General features: G+C 39.1%; 1 protein-coding gene across 3 annotated transcripts in view; it reads right to left on the reverse strand.

Annotated features, from left to right (window-relative positions):
- CFAP206 (cilia and flagella associated protein 206) overlaps positions 1–19,255 on the reverse strand; it is a 57,205-nt gene that overhangs the window by 18,641 nt on the left and 19,309 nt on the right. Inside the window, exons 4-10 of one of the 3 annotated variants that reach the window (XM_044246028.1) lie at positions 15,159–15,361; positions 13,366–13,474; positions 12,687–12,770; positions 10,779–10,869; positions 9,131–9,319; positions 7,965–8,123; positions 6,305–6,513 (exon numbers count right to left, since the gene is read on the reverse strand). In XM_044246028.1, the coding sequence (XP_044101963.1) occupies positions 6,305–6,513; positions 7,965–8,123; positions 9,131–9,319; positions 10,779–10,869; positions 12,687–12,770; positions 13,366–13,474; positions 15,159–15,361 (1,044 nt within the window). Of the gene's footprint in view, positions 1–6,304; positions 6,514–7,964; positions 8,124–9,130; positions 9,320–10,778; positions 10,870–12,686; positions 12,771–13,365; positions 13,479–15,158; positions 15,385–19,255 lie in introns of all 3 variants that reach the window. The other 2 variants (XM_044246019.1, XM_044246010.1) reach the window with 2 other exon arrangements.

Here is a 19,255-nt window from a genome sequence, read left to right on the forward strand (position 1 = left end):
TGACTCTGAAATAATTAGTCACATGTATTCTTACTGTGTGCTAAGCATCATATAATAAGTATACTTATAAGTATTTTATAAGTATTTATAAAAAAAAAGGGTGAGTATAAATAGGAAAACCAAGATATTGAAGGGTGAATAAATTGCCCTAGGACACAGTAGAATAAGGGGTGGAATCATGGTTCTGTCCCAGACCGTCGGAAGCCAGAGGCCAGCTCCTACCCCTTATTCTGTGCTGTCTGAGACATGACCAGAAATGGCAGTGGTATGGGCTTATCAGTACAGTGCAAAAGAGTGACAATTACTCGAAGAGAAAAAAAATGCATTTGAGTCTTCAGACACTTGTAGTCAAACCACATCATTTACTAGACTATTTTCAAGCGACAAGTAATTACTTCATAAAAATATCAAATATTATTGTATTTCAACTAACAAAATTTTTTATTCACCAATGTAACATGCATCCTGTTTTAATTTTACCCATACTATTCTTTAAGCATCTCCCTTCCCCTTGCTTCAGGCTCCATGTAATTCTGTCTATTCCATCTAATAAGTTTCTCATCTACCCCATTGAGTTTTTCCCCTTCTTTGTTAGTTTTGTTTTAGAAATCAAATATGAAAATGATGCCCTTAAAGTCTCTTTAGATATGTGTAACAGCAACAAGAAACAGAAATAAATCTGCATAAGCTCTTCAAAGTAAAATTATATTCAACACATAACTTCCTTAAGCCTATAACTAAAGGTACTTCCTCCCTGGAGCTATGTTTTCTTTTTTTTAAAACATTTTATTTATTTATTTGACAGAGATCACAAATAGGCAAAAAGGCAGGCAGAGAAAGAGGGGGAAGCATGCTCCCTGCTGAGCAGACAGCCCAATGCAGGGCCCAATCCCAGGACCCTGAGACCATGACCTGAGCCAAAGGCAGAGGCTAAACCCACTAAGCCACCCAGGTGTCGCTGGAGCTATGTTTTCAAGTGCTCAGAGAGGAAGCACAAGGAAGGTTTTTTGTTTTTGTTTTTGTTTTTTACTTTTGCTGATAATGAACTAAAACAATCACTCTGTTTACATTTATCAAGAACTCATTCACTGGGCGAAGATGTTTGCAAACAACATATCAGATAAAGGGTTAGTATCCAAAATCTATAAAGAACTTATCAAACTCAACACCCAAAGAGCAAATAATCCAATCAAGAAATGGGCAGAGGACATGAACAGACATTTCTGCAAAGAACACATCCAGATGACCAACAGACACATGAAAAAGGGCTCCACATCACTTGGCATCAGGAAAATACAAATCAAAACCACAATGAGATACCACCTCACACCAGTCAGAATGGCTAAAATTAACAAATGAGGGAATGAGAGATGCTGGCAAGGATGCAGAGAAAGGGAAACCCTTTCACACTGTTGGTGGGAATGCAAGCTGGTGCAGCCACTCTGGAAAACAGCATGGAGGTTCCTCAAAAAGTTGAAAATAGAGCTACCCTACAACCCAGTAATCACACTACTGGGTATTTACCCCCAAAATACAAATGAAGTGATCCAAAGGGACACCTGTACTCCAGTATTTATAGCAGCAATATATATAATGGAATACTACGCAGTCATCAAAAGAAATGAAATCTTGGCATTTGTGATGACGTGGATGGAACTAGAGGGTATTATGCTTAGCGAAATAGGTCAATTGGAGAAAGACCATTATCATATGATCTCCCTGATATGAGGAAGGTGAGAGGCAACATAGGGGGCCTGGCGGGTAGGAAAGGAATAAATGAAACAAGATCAGATCAGGAGGAGACAAACCAAACCATAAGAGACTCTTAATCTCACAAAACAAACTGAGGGTTGCTGGGGGGAGGCAGGTAGGGAGAGGGTGGTTGTGTTATGGACATTGGGGAAGGTATGTGCTATGGTGAGTTTTTTGTTGTGAAGTATGTAAACCTGGCGCTTCACAGACCTGTACCCCTGGGGCTAATAATACATTATAGGTTAATAAAAAATTTAAAAATTAAAAAAAAGAACTCATTCACAACTAGGTATTGAAATGTGTGTGTGTGTGTGTGTGTGTGTGTATGAAATACACATATATAATGGAATGTTATTCAGCCATAAAAAAGAAGGAAACACTGCCACTTGCGACAACATGGCTAGAACTTGAGGATGTTATGCTAAGTGAAATAGGTCAGAGAAAGATAAATATTGAATGATCTTTCTTATATGTGGGATCTAAAAAACTAAAAATAAGAAAAAAATCCAGGGGCGCCTGGGTGGCTCAGTGGGTTAGGCCGCTGCCTTCGGCTCAGGTCATGATCTCAGGGTCCTGGGATCGAGTCCCACATCGGGCTCTCTGCTCAGCAGGGAGCCTGCTTCTCTCTCTCTCTCTCTCTTTCTCTCTGCCAGCCTCTCTGCTTACCTGTGATCTCTCTCTGTCAAATAAATAAATAAAATATTTAAAAAAAAGAAAAAAGAAAAAAATCCAATCTCATAAATACAGAAAACAGACTGGTAGTTGCCATAGGCATGAGGTGGGGGTGGGTGAAATGGGTGAGAGGGATGAAAAGTACAAACGTCCAGTTATGAGATAAATATGTCCTGGGGATATAACGTAACAGGATGGTGAATACAGTTAATAATTCTGCATTGTATATTTGAAAATTGCTAAAAGAGTAAATCTTAAGAGTTCTTATCACACACACAAAATTTTGTAACTGTGTGGTGAAGAATTTTTTTGCAATATATGCATATACTGAATGAGTACATTGTACAACTGAAACCAATGTTATGTGTCAATATCTCAATAAAAAAGCCAGTTTCACTTAAGAATGTCTTTGATGATGCAGTAAAAGTATTAATTTTATCAAATCTTTATCCTAAGTACAAGCTTTTTAATAATCAGTGCAATGAGATGAAAGTACATATAAAACACTTCTGTTGCATATTAAAATGCATAGTTCTGTTGAGGGACTGAATTTTGAGCCAAACCAGCATTTTTCCCCCAGCAGAACATCATTTTTACTTCAAAGAGCAAATGACCAACAAACTCTGACTTTTGACTCTGAGAAATTTGGCAGATATTTTCTTGAAAGTAAATGAAATGAGTCTGTCACTTCAGGGAAACAACGACTTTTGTTGCCAAAGATAAAATTTGTATTTTGAAAAACTTAAATCTGCTACCTTGAAATTGACAACATCCTAACACATATTGCTAATGAGATCGTTTGTAAAAAAAAAAAAATTATAACAATTATAAGAATGAAATTAGTCCTCTAGGAATGCTATCACTTTTTTAAAAATAAACTTTTTCATAAAAACATTTTTTTTCATAATGTGGTAAAAAAAAAAATGCTTGAGGAAAAAAAGCATGTGATGTCACCCTGGTCCCTCCCTGTTCCCTTTTAATTAATAAATTTCTGATGCTTTGTTCCATAGACAATTTCAACAAGTCTAAAATAAGTACCAATTCCACCTGATTTTTTTTTCTTACTTGAATTCTCAGAAAAAAAAGCAAGAAAGTCCAGGGTTGTCTATTCTGTGAATAGGCCCTGCAGACAAAGCTTAGGGAGAAGTCTACAAAAGTCTTGACTTACAGGTTTTAAGAAATGTTATGTGGCAAATACAGCATTTACTTGCACCATCACAATAAGCAGCTTTTTCTGTCTTTGGTGACTGCCTTGCACTTTAAAAGCCCACAGAGGATGGAATTCTATTCTCTCAGCTAAGTCAACAAGACTGATCCCCCCTCCCTCTTCTCTTTCACAATATCTTAATTTGTTCACTGCAGCAAAGTCCTAATTGAAAGAAAATAAAATAACTAACTACCCTATACAGGCCATAATTAAAATTTTAAAAAATGTTTACATAAGCTGCATGTAATATTGGCCAAAGAAAATTTTTAAATCAAAGTCAACCCTTCAAAAAGTATATTAATATATTTGTTCAAATAATGTGACTTTTAAAAAAAGAATATTCACAGACACGAAAAATTCTCAGTGCAACATAAACTGACATATTTTATAACCGAGAGATAATACTGATTAAACCAACATCCATCCTGTAACTGTAACCTTAACTGTAACTAAGGAGGATTGATGGGAGAAGATTAAATACTTAAAAAAAAAAAACAAAACAGAAGAAACACTGATTAAGCCAAAAAGAGTCAGATGATGAAGAGAACTCATTCTGACCCTAAAAGATGTTAGCAAGAAATTGTCATGAAGAGTGGAGAGATCAGAAACAACTTTCTCAACAGTATAAGCAGCAAAGGGCTTAGAAATAAGACACTGTCTAGAAAAATAAGAGCTCTCCAGTTCGTACTCCTACAGAGATAAAATCAGGGCTGCTCTGCTAAGGCCCTCATGATGATGCTGGTGGCATTAATAACCATTATCAGCATCAGCATGATCAACAATTTATTGGGCCCTTAACTATGTGCCAGAAACTGGTCTACCTTACTTAGATAGTGTCAACTATCAATAACTCCATTTTACAGATGTGGAAACCAAGACACAGAGAAGTTACGCGATTTCATCAAGGACATAGATTTAGTAAGCAGCAAAGTCAGGATGAGGACCCATGCATTCTGGTTGCAGAGCTCACACTTGTCACTTATACCCTACACTCACTGTTCCTCTAGCTGAGAATGAGAACTCCAATGAGACTTTCAGACTGGAAGTTAGCTGAATATACCACATGATTGAAAGCTCTGAGACAATATAATTTAACGTCCTTATGTTATGAGTGACGGTCTCCAAAGGTTCCTTTTTCTGATATCCCTTCCCAACACAGACGACAAAGTAAATGTGAGACTCGTACTCCTGTGGATCTGCATGCACTTCAAGATAAACTGATTGTAAAACCCTTGGGCATCTGGGTGGCTCAGTTGGTTAAGCATCTGCCCTCAGCTTAGGTCCTGATCCCAGGGTCCTGAGATTGAGCCCCGCATCAGGCTGCCCACTCAGCAGGGAGCCTACATTCCTGCTTGTTCTCTCTCACTATGTCACTATCTCTTTCTCTCTCTCAAATAAATGAATAAGATCTTTTAAAAAAAAAACTGACTGTAAAATCCTCTTAGTATCTGACTAGTTATACAAGGTTGATGGCCACAACTCAGTGGTAGAGGAACACTTTCCCAAAAGAATGATTTAGTTTAGAACAGCTGATGTAGGGTCCTCATTTTTGAAGGCAACTGGATAGTGGGACAGCTCTGAGGACCACCTCCTAGTTTGTTGCAATGAAGTCATGTCACCTGGATTTTTATCTTTCTATTCTTTACAGTGAAGGGAAGGAGACAAATCAAGTGCATCTAAAAGTAACAAGTCATAAAGATGCAAGTTAAAAACACATCCTGCTCTATCCTTCAAGACATTAGTATTCACTCATATAAAGTCAGTCCACTGACCCTGAATCTCACAGTTACTGGAAGGTTAGAGGTTGTGTAAAGGTAAACAGTGACCAATGGGATGAATGTGTTAATTAACCTGATGGGAGAAATTGCTTTCACAAGGTAGACATACATTGTACATTGTACACTTTGAATATCTTACAGTGTGTCAATTACACTTCAATAAACTAGAAACAAACAAACAAACAAATGAAACACCAAATAACAAAAAAGTTGACTGACAGGAACAGAGCTTGCTGCCAAGAGGTAGTTAATAGACCGTGTCCCCTAGAACCCTAGGGTGGAATGGGGTTGTTCCTTGATGAAAAGTTCCCTCAATCCTTTCATCTAGATACCTGTTTTGTATTTTTGGGATTCTGTGCAAGTTTCCTTCTGAAAGAAAGTGCTCTGCCACTTTTTTAAAAAGTTTAAAAATCATCACTTTACCAAATTCTCCAACTATTTGGGGATACTGTTTGGCTTGCTCCTTAGATCTAAAAATATCAGCAATAAAAATCTTTTCAACCAACTTTTACAACAACAAATAATTACATAAAAATTATTTGGGTGCCAACTATCAGCCCCAAAATACATTAGACACTTGCTCTGTGTGAAAGCGATGCAGTATTACTTAGATGCGCACACACAACTGCTTAACCCCAGCGTGTGAGCAGTCATTCCACTGGGCACCGAAGAAAATCAACAACTAGAAATCAATTCCTACCAGCATTTTCCATTAAAATAAAAATCCAACTTCCCCATTTCTAATTCTGCTCCTTGCCCTACAGAAGCATTATAAACTGAGCAGTTACGAAGGCTACCTCCTTTAGCAATGACCTGATTCTGCCTTTCGTGTAGGTCCGTAACCTGTAAAGTGGTTGCCATGCATGGAAAAGGCCAAATCCTGACACTCACTCACCAGAATGATCTGAAGGAAGATCTCATACTGCCGCACATTGTACAGTGCTTCTTTTAACATGGACGGCTGAAGCTCCATGCTCAGGAGTGGGTTGCTGGCCGCCTTCTCGAGGATGGCCGTGTAGCGATATGCCTGGTCCTGGGCAGTCTGAAGTTGGGAGTCGATGTGCTGCGTGGTAGCTGGAATTGCTTCGCGCAGAATGGCTGGCACTGGTTTTAAAAGGAAATCAAGAGATGTGAAAGAATCTACAAAAAGAAGCCTAGAAAGTGATCATAACTTGAGCATTACATTGAGTTCGGTTTTTTTTTCCTCAACCAAATGAATAATAACAAGACGTGTATTTCATGTGTTTCTTCCCACACCATGAAGGAAAGAATTGTGGCAGGGGAGGGGGAACACCTGTCTGAACAAAAGCTATTGTCAGAATGATAACCAAAAGTTAGCAGGATCAGCTTTTGCCACTAAAATACAGAAGAATATAAAGAACAGACAGGCTTTGGTATTATCTGCTACTGACCTTGGGTCTGTAGAAAAGAAGTATTTTGTGATCAGGATACTGAAAAATAACAGAATAGTCTAGCAAGATAGGGAACTTTATAAAGAATGGGAACTTGACTTTCTAGAACTGTTTTAAAAATAGAAAAACTGACCCTATTATACTAGATAAGTGATCTAATAACAGACCTTAACACCTTATCAGTGGGCCTATGTAAGGAAGTCCCTTCTGAGCCCCTGATCAAATACTTCATGAGTGCTTCCAAACTCCTAGATGATGAATGCATTAATGCAAATGCTCCTGCATTTGCAGATTTGCAAATATCTCCTCTTGAACCTTTCAATTCCATTAGCTGCCTCAACCACTCTTCTCTTCTCAGGGTGATTTTTATTTTTAAAGATTTTATTTATTTATTTGATCACAAATAAAGTAGGCAGGGAGGCAGGCAGAGAGAGAGGAAGGGAAGCAGGCTCCCTGCTGAGCAGAGAGCCCAATGCGGGACTCAATCCCAGGACCCTGAGATCAGGACCTGAGCCTAAGAAAGAGGCTTTAACCCACTGAGCTAGCCAGGCGCCCCTGATTTTTATTTTTAGATCACTGGGTTTTACTCCCTTTGGGTTTTATGACTTCGAATAAAGAACACAGAGCCCAATGAACTGGAGGGGCTGGCCTTCAGGCAGGCCCCTCATTCCTTCCACTGATTCCACTCTCCCATACTACCTTCCTGGTGTTATAATTCTGCAAGCCTTGCCCCACAGAATTAAAAATTCCTATCCATTATGAACAGTAACTGTACCTAAGGTAGAGTCAAAACTGTATACCTGAGGAGTACCTGGGCCACTCAGTCAGTTAAGCTTCCAACTCTTGACCTCAGCTCAGGTCATGATCTCAGGGTCATGAGGTTGAATCCCATGTTGGGCTCTGTGCTGAGTGTGGAGCCTGCATAGGATTCGCTCCCTCTCCCACTCCCTCTCCCTCTGCCTCCCCCTGCTCAAATGCACTCTCTCTCCCTCTCTAAAAAAAAAAAAAATTTGTTATAATTTAGAGACCCTGCATACCTTAAATCTAAGAATGCCAGTGAAATACTGTGCATTATTTTCCTCACTGTACAAGTTAGATTTTAAACCTACATAACCTGCAGACTTAACCTAATGATATACCTACAGTCATCAATGCCTTCTCCTCCCTTTCCACAGTCTCGGTTAAATAAGCGAATCCCTGTAACAATCATGGTGAATTCTTTCAGCTGGCGTTCTTTGTCCTTCTTAGAAAGTGTTAGAAACGTCCCAAGCTCAGCCTGAGGAAAAATGCTCTGCAGGGCAGCTGAAACAAACCACAAAAAGCATAACAAAATGTTAGAATAAAGATACCAGAACTTAAATCACAGGTTGTTTTCAGCAGAAAGAATCAGCTACTTACCTGATTCTTTAAATTGTTGATACCTCGTTACAGAATACATAGCAAAATTTATCACATATCAAAGCTGGGCTATGGAAAATAATGCCACTGCCTTTGGTCTCTTTTCAATAATTAAGCACCCATCAGTAATGTTTTGATGATGGGCATTAAAATAAGTTTTCTAATTAGGATTCTGATGAGAAAAATCACTGTTTTAAAATAATTGTGGAGGAAAGTCATTAAAAGGCTAGAAATCTTGCCTATTCCTTACCTTAAATTAATAAAGTGGGCAAATACTTCCTGAGAATGCAACAGTGTCCCTTTCCATCATCTGTTTTAGGTGACAGATGCGACTCCTTTCATCAATACAAATCTCCCTTTCCAGGGGTCCCCATTCCCCAGCCGGCCTGGTACTCTTAAAGATATTTATTTATTTATTTAACTGGCAGAGAGAATGAGATATCACAAGTAGGCAGACAGGAAGGCGGGGCCGGGGGGTGTGCAAGAGGGACACACTCCCTGCTGAACAGAGAGTCTGACCTGGGGCTTGAACCCTGGACCCTGAGGATCATGAGATCTTGAGATCATGACCTGAGCTTAAGGCAGAGGTTTAACCCACTGAGCCACCCAGGCGCCCCTGGCCTGGTACTCTTAACCGCATTTTCAGTTTTTCTCTCATAAGCAGTGATGGGTCCCTAGATATGTGCAGGTCTAAGAAAACTAACAACACACACCTTCCAGAGCTGCTGCTTGGGTTTTAGAGCTAATACATGGTGGAAAAGGAGTCTAAGTTCGAACTTCTTACTCGGGCTGTTTTTTTTCCAGATAAAAAGGGAACCTTGGTCTTCAATACTTTGAATTTAACATCTTTTATAAGACACAATGTTCACACCTTTTTAATATGTGGAATGGAAATTATCTAGATTTTTTACCTGTTGCCTCTCTGACAATCTTGATATCGGTAGGAGATCCCAGCCCGGAGCGCAGTAACACGTAGCTGACAATCTTTCGGTAGAGGCTTTCCAGTTCTTCTCTGGCACATGCTCTGTTGTCTGTAATTTCTCTCATGACGGAGCCTAACCTAGACTCCAAGACTCGGTGGTGTTCTTCAAGAAATTCCTCTAAATTTGGCAAAAGACAATGTTCCATATATTTGATTTACAAACCTCACATAAGAAAGTAGGACCAGAGAAGAAAATGTCTTGGGTATGGCAATTCTATAACATAAAGACAAGTATTTTCTTAAGGTGTACTAATCAAAATAAAAAACACACAGTGGCCAGCAAGGAACTTCAAGGCAACAATCTAGTAGGAAAGATTGACTGTGGCCCTTTAAATGGCATACTTTGTCAAAGTACCTAAGACTTTCAACATATGAACCAAACAGTTGTATCTAAAAAGGCTGAAACCTCTTAATGAAGCAGAAAGTATAGAGAGCAATTTATAATATATGTATTATAAACACATACAGTAAAAATATACGTAGTATACAGATATTTACACATAATGTTCCAAGCACAGGTGGTATGCAAGCACATACAGTAGAAATACACATGTATGTAGTGTAACTCTTCCTGTTCAATTATGGGTATTTTTATTTTAGTTCTAGGTAAATTTCCTTTGAATAGCATTATTGGTGATACGACATGGCATCAAGAACTGTTTCCCTCTCCCCTCTGCATGATATCACAAGGTCTGGCCGCAGGTGTGGGAGGAACCACAATCCACCAGTAGTACAATTCTTGCAGCTAATTCAGTAAGACACCCCATTTTACTATTTCAAGGGCAATAATTCACGTTTCAACCATGCACCAATCACACCTATACTCTTACAACAAAAGCAGCTGAGAACTTTATGCAAATTTTAAAAATCTAAATTACAATTTCATCAATTCCATGATTACTTACCACTTTAACATTTCATTAGTATTAAGCAAAAAAGCAAGACATGGAATGTGTGTATGGAGCATAACTGGAAGTTCAGTTCATGGAGGGGAAAAAAGGACAACAAAAATCACCAAATGGTTAGTAATGATTGCCTTAAAGGGGCCAAGGCTGTCTAGGCAATAGAGGAATTTATTTTCCTTTTCTTCTTGTTGCCAGTGTGTCTTTGATGTATGTATTAAACTATTTACCTAAGGAAATATGTTCTAATCTGAAATTTTCCATCATTCTTTTCATTTTGGTATATTTATCTATTTAGGTAAGCATTATAAAATAATAATATAAACCAAAACCAAAAGATACCAACAAGATAGAAACTTTTTACTTCAATCGGCTTGTTGTTTTAATTTCTAATTATTGTGTATTATTAATGATGTAGCATTTAAAACATAATAGACTTGAAACATAACTATCATAGGCATAGTATTTAGAATTTACTTTGAACATTCATAAAAACCATTGGTGTTTTCTCATGTAGCATGTTCACCTTCACTGTCTTCTTTAAAGTTGGAAAAAAATTTCAAAAGATAGATTAAAAAATTAAATTGTTCATTCTTAACAAAGTAAAGCCTTTATTCCCTGAAATACAATAGGAATCTTTCAAAAAGGGTATCAAAATGGGTAGATATATGTTACCTCGACTTGTATAATTCATATCAAAGTAGACTTGCATCTTAATGGTGTCCAGGGATGGATTTTTACTATCCAACAGCCGAGACACACAAAGCTAGAAGAGAATACCCATGAATGTTTCTAGTCATATTTTCTGAAATACTATAGTATTTTTTAACGTTATTTTTAAAAAAGAATTAAGAGAAACATCAAAGCAATGGTTTCTGTTATTTATCCACCAATAATCCCTTTTATTATTATTTTCTCTTTGAGGACTTCATACTTCATAGTTACCCAACAGACAACATTTATTGAGTAATAAGTTATTTCCTGGAGATCAGTAAGATCACCAGACACAGGTGGCTAACAGCCTAGCCAAAGGCAGGGAACTTGACATCTTGGTTAGTCTAGGCCACTTCAATGTGGGTAAGTGCTCCATGAAGCTTACGCTCCTGTCTAGAGCTTACCAAGAGCTCCTCACTACGATTTGTGCCTTGAACAACACTTCTTTGCTGATTCGGAGAGTTACTTGCATTTTATGAGAAGCTGTTGTTCTGCTCACAAAATTTCTCTAGCTCTGCCTTATTTCAAACAGTCGTCCTCTGGTCTTGTTTTCTCCCACTTTTCCTCCCACATAGCAGGCTCATTCCACTTCTCCGCTGTGTCCCTTCAGATTAGACGAACAACCTGAATTTTTCTTTTCTTTCCTCTCATGCCCTCATGCCCTCCCTTTCCCGTCTCACCCCTTAGGCTTTGTATCTATAGCTGCAGGCACAACAGCACCCAACCCTCAATGCACCTCCCTGAGCACCAACCCGGCGTTTCCTGGAGGAGGGGGATGGAACGCAAGAGTGAGGCCTGGGACACTGCGCCTTTACGGAGCCCGTTCGTGCACAGGGACTGTTCTAAACACAGACTTTACAAATAAAAAATTAGTCGTCCACATGATTTTTTTAAAAAGATTTTTTTTATTTGAGAGTGAGATTGAGCGACAGAGCAGGAGCAGGGTGGAGTGGCGAAGGAGAAGCAGTTTCCCCGTTAAGCCTCTGACTTCCAGCTCAGGTCATGATCTCAGGGTCCTGGGATCAAGTCCTGTGTTGGGCACTAGTCCCTCCGCTCTTCTCCCTGCTCATGCTCTCTCTCAAATAAATAAATGAAATCTTCGGGGGAAAAAAAGCGAAAAAACTAATGTCGTCTAAAATTACTGCTTTTTTGGGGTCTTAAAATTGGTTTTCAGACACAAATCCTTGATTTCTTACTGAATTATTGGCGGTGGCTTCAGTGTTTCCTTTAGAATTGAAAAATACAAATGACATTGAATCAGTAATTATCTGAATCTTAATCTAGTGCTATGTAATTTTATAGCATATGATGAGTCAGTTAATGTTCTCAATGTAACATTAGATTAATAACAAGATGTCTTGAAACTACAGGGACAGACACTGCTCCCTGCCAGTATCCATACCCATCTTTCCTTAAGAACAGCCCCAACCTGGACTGGGGAGAAGATTTGTTCAGCTGAAAAAAGAAAAAGAAATCAACGGCCCAGGACTGCTTGCAGTATCATTCTGATCCATAAACGTAGGGAGATGAGAAAACTTCTGAGAAAGGTATTACTATCTAGAAAGTGACAGACCCAACTGGCACACACATTTTGCCCTATGTTCTTTCCCCCTCATACCTATGGAGAGGTGGAGTAGCTATCTTATAACCATGAGAGGAGAGCCTTAGGCACAAAAGTGACCCAGGAAGCCAAGAAAAACCACTTCTGCATCTCTAGGCTTTATGAGAAACAATAAATCTCACATTCGCCTGCACCACTGGTTCATAGGATTTTCTATCATGAGGCTGAAGGCAATAATGGCTCATACAAATATTGTATTCAGAATTGCAAATAAATAATTTAACATTTGAGAATTGTTGGATAATCACCTTAACAAGTTTCTGTACATCACTTTTCACGAGGGGTCTATCCATGTTAAAGCCATTACTTGGGTCTAAGACAACAGCTTTCACCTAAGAATAGGAAAGAACCTATTAAATAATTTTATTTCACATAATTATGAAACTAGTTTGTTTCCATTTTTTAACCTGTCTCCTGATTACTCATAAGAGGTCGACTATTCAGCTGATTTTCTTATTATCCAATTCATCAGCACCTTCATTAGAGGTTGAAGGGAGCAATAACCATCAAATTTGATTATGGTGTTCAAAAAATTATATGGAGAAATAAATTGAAAGCAGTGACTAGATTTTAAATTGGGAAACTATTTGAATATTTTATCATATTTTTATTATGTACTGTTAAACCAAAAGCAAGAATAGAGAGACCAAGGCAGTGAGTAATTTTTATAACAGTGAGCAAAAATACATGTTACAACAACATTATCGAAACTTCTAAAACAAATCAGGATCTTCTAAACCAGTCTCTATAAATCTAGAATGATATGCTTCATAGAAAAAGTATTTTTCACTAATTCGTCCAACCGTCTCAATATGTTTTCAACTGAATAACATTTAGGAAAGCTTCAAAAAATTTTAAGAGGGAAATGGGCACCGCTTAAACCTATTTCTTAATAAAGCAGTAGTTCAAAAAAATACTCATTCTTACCACAAAAGCAGCCAGAGTTTCGGAAACAATCTCTCCATGGCCTGCACATTCTTGTCCTATTTCTCGAATGATATTCTTTATAACACATTCTGCCTGAGTGGGAGGCATCCTGGCTAAATAAAACAATGATTTTTTTTTAAAAAATTGTATTTATATGTTATTTTTTCCTTGTTAGACTTCTCATTATATTTGTAAAGAGTCATACTATTATGAACGAATTAGTATTTATTAGCACTTAGAAAAATTAAAAAACTGTTCTATATTTATTAAAATGAAGGAGTTTGTTGATGACAGAAAGAGCAACCAGGACTTCACATCGGGACTGAAATATTTCCTATTTTGTGAAAATGACCTAAGTAGAGCCATTTTGAAAAGAGAGCTGGGCATTGTCCTCTTTTCTAAATCTTTGAACTAACCTAAACTGCCAACATCCCAATAAGTCAGCAAGAGCAAGATAATCCTGGTTGAAAAGCATGATAAATGGGAACTTTTTGACTTGCGACTACTTTACCTGACCAATAACTGTAATACAAATCTAGCCCTGCTTGTGAGCACCAACGAGCTCTTCTTAAAAACAACTTAAACTTTTTTCTTCCATAAAACCCATGAGTCCACCTCCTTGAATTGGCACATTATTTGGGTTTCTACTTAAATCTGTACATTCCCAACTGCAGTCCTTTTATAGAAAATAACCACTTTGCCTCTTGAAGTGGTTTCTGGTTTTTAGGTTGAGATTTTAAATGATAGTGGTCACCAAAAGCACATTTATATCGTGAATTTTTTTTTTTAATGTAATGACTAAACCGTATTGGGGAGGTAGATTTAATGGGACTCTTGGAATATGGGACTCTTGGAAAAGAATTCTTGCTGAGATCATCTAAATTCTCATTCCTGCACAACCAAGTTGGAGTCTGGATTTCTAACTAAAAAATAAATTTAAAATATTATAATAATTAAGCATATTATGTGAAATATGAAAATTCTGAAAGATGAACTCGTAGTTATTAAATCCATCTACTACAAATCAGTAAAGGGTGGTACGTCTTAAGGATAGTTTCCCGATCTTTCAAAGCATCAGTAACTGAGCACAGGAAGTCCCTGCATGTAGAGAATAACAAAGGCAATCCGGGTAGATAGAGCGAACTCAGCATTATTAGCGTTCAGGTAAGGTAGCACCTGGCATTTTGTCCAGTAGAACCAACTGCCTGGGATTCGTGGTGACCTGATCATTTTCTAGCTGAGACCCTGGGTATTTTGATCCCGTCTCTGTGAGCCGGTTTCCTCTGAAAAACTGAATATGACTACTTCGGTCTCCCCAGAGTTGTCCCAAGACCTAAGTGAGTTCTACATACTTAGTGGTTAAAACAGTGCTTGGCAAAAAGGAAGGGCTTAAAACGGCAGCTTGCACCACGTACTCAGTGTTAGCCGCGCGGGTGCGCGTCCGTGTGTGCGCGTTCGTGAGCGCGGCCAGGCACCGCGCAGGGGGTCGCTACTGACTCCCCTGGGGACCCTTCTCCCCCCCACTTCTCCCCCTCTCCGGATTTCTGGCCTTTGCGGTGCGAGCGGCGCCCAGCATTGAGTCGGAGGTCAGATCTGCGGACCTGGGCGACCCTGGGCGGAAACCACCTCTGTTTCCGCCCAGTGTGGGCGCCGAGAAAGGAATTCTGACCGACAGTTAAGTCTCAACCGAGGCTGCACGGGGTCTCCAGCCACGGGGCTCTGCCTTCTCCCCACGCTCCCTCCTCTCGCGGTACACCTCCGGCGGAAGGGCGCAGAGCCCCGAATGGGCTCACCTTGGCTTGGAGAGCGAGAGCCCAGTCTCTCCGATTCTTTCCCTCCTCTGGCTTTGCGCTGCCTTGTTTCTCCTTGTTTCTGCCTTGTTTCTCCGCGTGGGCCCAGTAACCATGGAGATAGGACGCTGGGGACGGAATGGGTGGGGCCGGCATGGGCGGGGCCAACATGGGGAGGCGTGGCCGGGCACAAACTCCATCCACTTCTCCAATCAAGACATACAAATGGCTATCAGACACATGAAAAAATGCTCATCATCATTAGCCCTCAGGGAGATTCAAATTAAAACCACATTGAGATATCACCTTACACCAGTTAGAATGGCCAAAATTAACAAAACGGGAAACAATATGTGTTGGAGAGGATGTGGAGAAAGGGGAACCCTCTTACACTGTTGGTGGGAATGCAAGTTGGTGCAGCCTCTTTGGAGAACAGTGTGGAGATTCCTCAAGAAATTAAAAATAGAGCTTCCCTATGACCCTGCCATTGCACTCCTGGGTATTTACCCCAAAGACACAGATGTCGTGAAAAGAAGGGCCATCTGTACCCCAATGTTTATAGCAGCAATGGCCACGGTCGCCAAACTATGGAAAGAACCAAGATGCCCTTCAACGGATGAATGGATAAGGAAGATGTGGTCCATATACATTATGGAGTATTATGCCTCCATCAGAAAGGATGAATACCCAACTTTTGTATCAACATGGATGGAACTGAAGAGATTATGCTGAGTGAAATAAGTCAAGCAGAGAGAGTCAATTATCATATGGTTTCACTTATTTGTGGAGCATAACAAATAGCATGGAGGACAAGGGGTGTTAGAGAGGAGTAGGGAATTTGGGTAAATTGGAAGGGGAGGTGAACCATGAGAGACTATGGACTCTGAAAAACAATCTGAGGGGTTTGAAGTGGCGGGGGGGGGTGGGAGGTTGGGGTACCAGGTGGTGGGTATTATAGAGGGCACGGCTTGCATGGAGCACTGGGTGTGGTGAAAAAATAATGAATACTGTTTTTCTGAAAATAAATAAATTGAAAAAAAAAAAAAAAACAGAAACAAACAAAAATATGGAAGGTCCCAAACCCCAGGTAGAGAAAGACAGGTTCACTACCGGTTAGTGGTTAAGGGTGTCAAACACAAGATTTCTTAATGATATTGACTTGTGAGAAAATTAATAAAGAGGAGCTTCACTAAAAGCAGACTTGGGAGGCTGGAAGGGGAGCCTGGAAGGGGGAGCCCCTACCACTCCACATTAAATTATAGGAAGAATTGTCAATTACACACCCCAACAAAAGAATCCCCAAAAGGAAAGAATCATCAATTACAGGTCTGAACAGGGAAATACACAGATAGCCTATAAGAAATTGACTACCCCTGCAACTCCGCCAATGAGAAACCTTCATCCCCCTGAACTCTTCCTTTTCTCCAATGGACTTTTATTGAAAACAACCCCTTCCAACTTTGTCTTTCTTCTCAACAAAGTAACGTTCCTTTCCTTTGTTGGATTTGCCTATGGTTTTGTGTAACTCTCTTGTTCCGAATTGCAGTTGTCTGTTTTGTTTTTTTCTTAAAGATTTTATTTATTTATTTGACAGAGAGAGATCACAAGTAGGCAGAGAGGCAGGCAGAGAGAGGAGGAAGCAGGCTCCCTGCTGAGCAGAGAGCCTGATGCGGGACTTGATCCCAGGACCCTGAGATCATGACCTGAGCCGAAGGCAGCGGCTTAACCCACTGAGCCACCCAGGTGCCCCTGCAGTTGTCTGTTATACTTAAAAAAATTTTTGTTTGCTAGTAAACCAACTGGCAGCTTTATTTTTAAGGTTAACACTTGCTAGTGGGGGAACCTACACAGTCTTTAAAAGGGAGCCGGGGGAGGCACGAGCCAGTTTGGAGAGAATGGGAAAATTGAGAGATTGTATTGTTGAATGGAGTTTATATAAAACTATCTTGTTTTTAAAAACAAAAGCAAGGGGCACCTGGGTGACTCAGTCGGCTAAGTGTCTGCCTTCAGCTGCGATCCTGGGATGGATATGTATTGGACTCCCTGCCCCTCCCCCACGCTTCTCCCTCTTCCTGTGCCTGCTGCTCTGTATGCCTGTGCTCTCCAGAGGGCGGCTCTCTCTCAAATAAATAAATAATCTTTAAAAAAATAAACTGTATTTTTAAAAAAGCAAAGAGGATCACTATTTAATTTCATCTCCCATTCCAAGAAATCTGTAACAAGATGGTGTAAGATGCTGGTAGAGAAAACCGTACATTCAGAAGTACACGATAAGGACCACACCCTGACTGGAGTTGAGATAATGAGGTTTTATTCCTTAACAGTAAGGTTCATTAGGTCCACCTACTGACCTCAAGTAACAGGGGATTAAACCTGCACCAGAAACCAGGGACGGAATGGGTGGGGCCGGCATGGGCGGGGCCAACATGGGGAGGCGTGGCTGGGCCCAAAGTATCAACAAAGTTCTTTTTTAAACCAGCTACTGCCAGTAAATTTTCTCAAACAGCAGAGGAATACAATTGACCTTTGAACATCCTGGGGGTTAGACGCCCTGACACCTGCCTGCCTGTCCCCACCCCCAACCCCCTACCCCTGCATGGAAAAATGGTATACAACTTTGACTCCCCCAAAACTTAATTACTAATAGCCTACTGTTAACCAGAAGCTTACTGATAGCATAAACAATCAATTAACACATCTTACATGATGTATATATTATATACTACATTCTTATAATAAAGTAAGCTAGAGCAAAAAATATTAAGAAAATCATAAGGAAAATACCTTTACAGAGCTGTAGTATATTTATCAAAAGAATCTGAATATAAGTGGACCTCCACAGTTCAAACCTATTGTGTTCAAGTGTGAACTGTACAGAATATACCTTGCTTAAGGACGTCCTCAGGTTACTAGGAAATGAATAAACACAAAAATGCACAAGTCATAGTATAAAAGGATCTTAAGTTATTTTTCCCCTTCTAGAAAATTTTCCTACAAGGTAGATGAAGCTTGTGCAAAAACAGATATGTGGAGTAGCCAGATGCATAATAGCAAAACATTAGAAATCTAAACACCTGATATTTAAGGAATGTCGATAAAGGAAAATATTAGGCAGATATTAAAAATAATGTGAACAAAAACCTTAGGAGTTTGTCTTAAGATTTTAAGAGCCAAATGCAAAAGGTATATCCAGTATGACCTCAATTATATTCATATATATGCATATGTAATATATATATATAGTGTATTAATCATTTACTAGTATAATTAACAGTATTTGGATCTGAGTAAGGGTATGTTATAGGAATTTTGATTTTATTTACTATTTGAGTTTTTTGATTTTACTATTTGATTTTATTTACTAATTGAGTATGGCTAAGTGATTATTTTTATGTCTTTATACCTTTCTAGTATTTCTAGATTTTCTATAATGAGTATATATTATCTATAAAACAAAATGAAGGAAAAAATAATGGGGGGAGGGGATAACTATTTGTAGAGACTGCGCCCAATCTGGAAATTCTGAATACACAAGGTAAAACAATCAAAAAAAAAAGTGAAACAGCAAAATTTTAAGTGGTGATATCTAGGCAATGAGATCATGGCTGTTATCTTCTTTATTGTTTAAGATATCTGCCAAAATGTCTTTCATGAGCATATATTACTTATAAATTAGAATATTAAATATTTTTAAGATGTTAAGAATAATGTCATCATGTTAAGTATAATTTTAGATGAAGAGGCAAATCCTGGCACAAATATTTCCTGAATGTGTCTGATGCTGCTAACTGCCCATTTAATATCAATTTTCTTTTCTTTCTTACTAAACCTGATTGTGCGATTGCATTGTGAATGACAGTGTTCTGTGCAGAAAAGAAAAGAAAAGGTATCGCATCCCCCTTTCAGCTAGGGGTGGTGGCATGTGATAGGATACTGGCCAGTGAAATACAAGTGAGTCACTGGATAAGGTGGCAGAGAAAGCCCCATTCATGTTATGTCTGTCTCCTTCCCTTTTCTTTGTGCTTGAAATGAGAATGTAGTGGCTAAAATTCCAGCCTTATGGTGAACAAGAAGATGAGGACCACACCTTAAGGAGGGTG

Source organism: Neovison vison, chromosome 1 (genome assembly GCF_020171115.1).
Source record: "Neovison vison isolate M4711 chromosome 1, ASM_NN_V1, whole genome shotgun sequence".
Taxonomy (NCBI): domain Eukaryota; kingdom Metazoa; phylum Chordata; class Mammalia; order Carnivora; family Mustelidae; genus Neogale; species Neogale vison.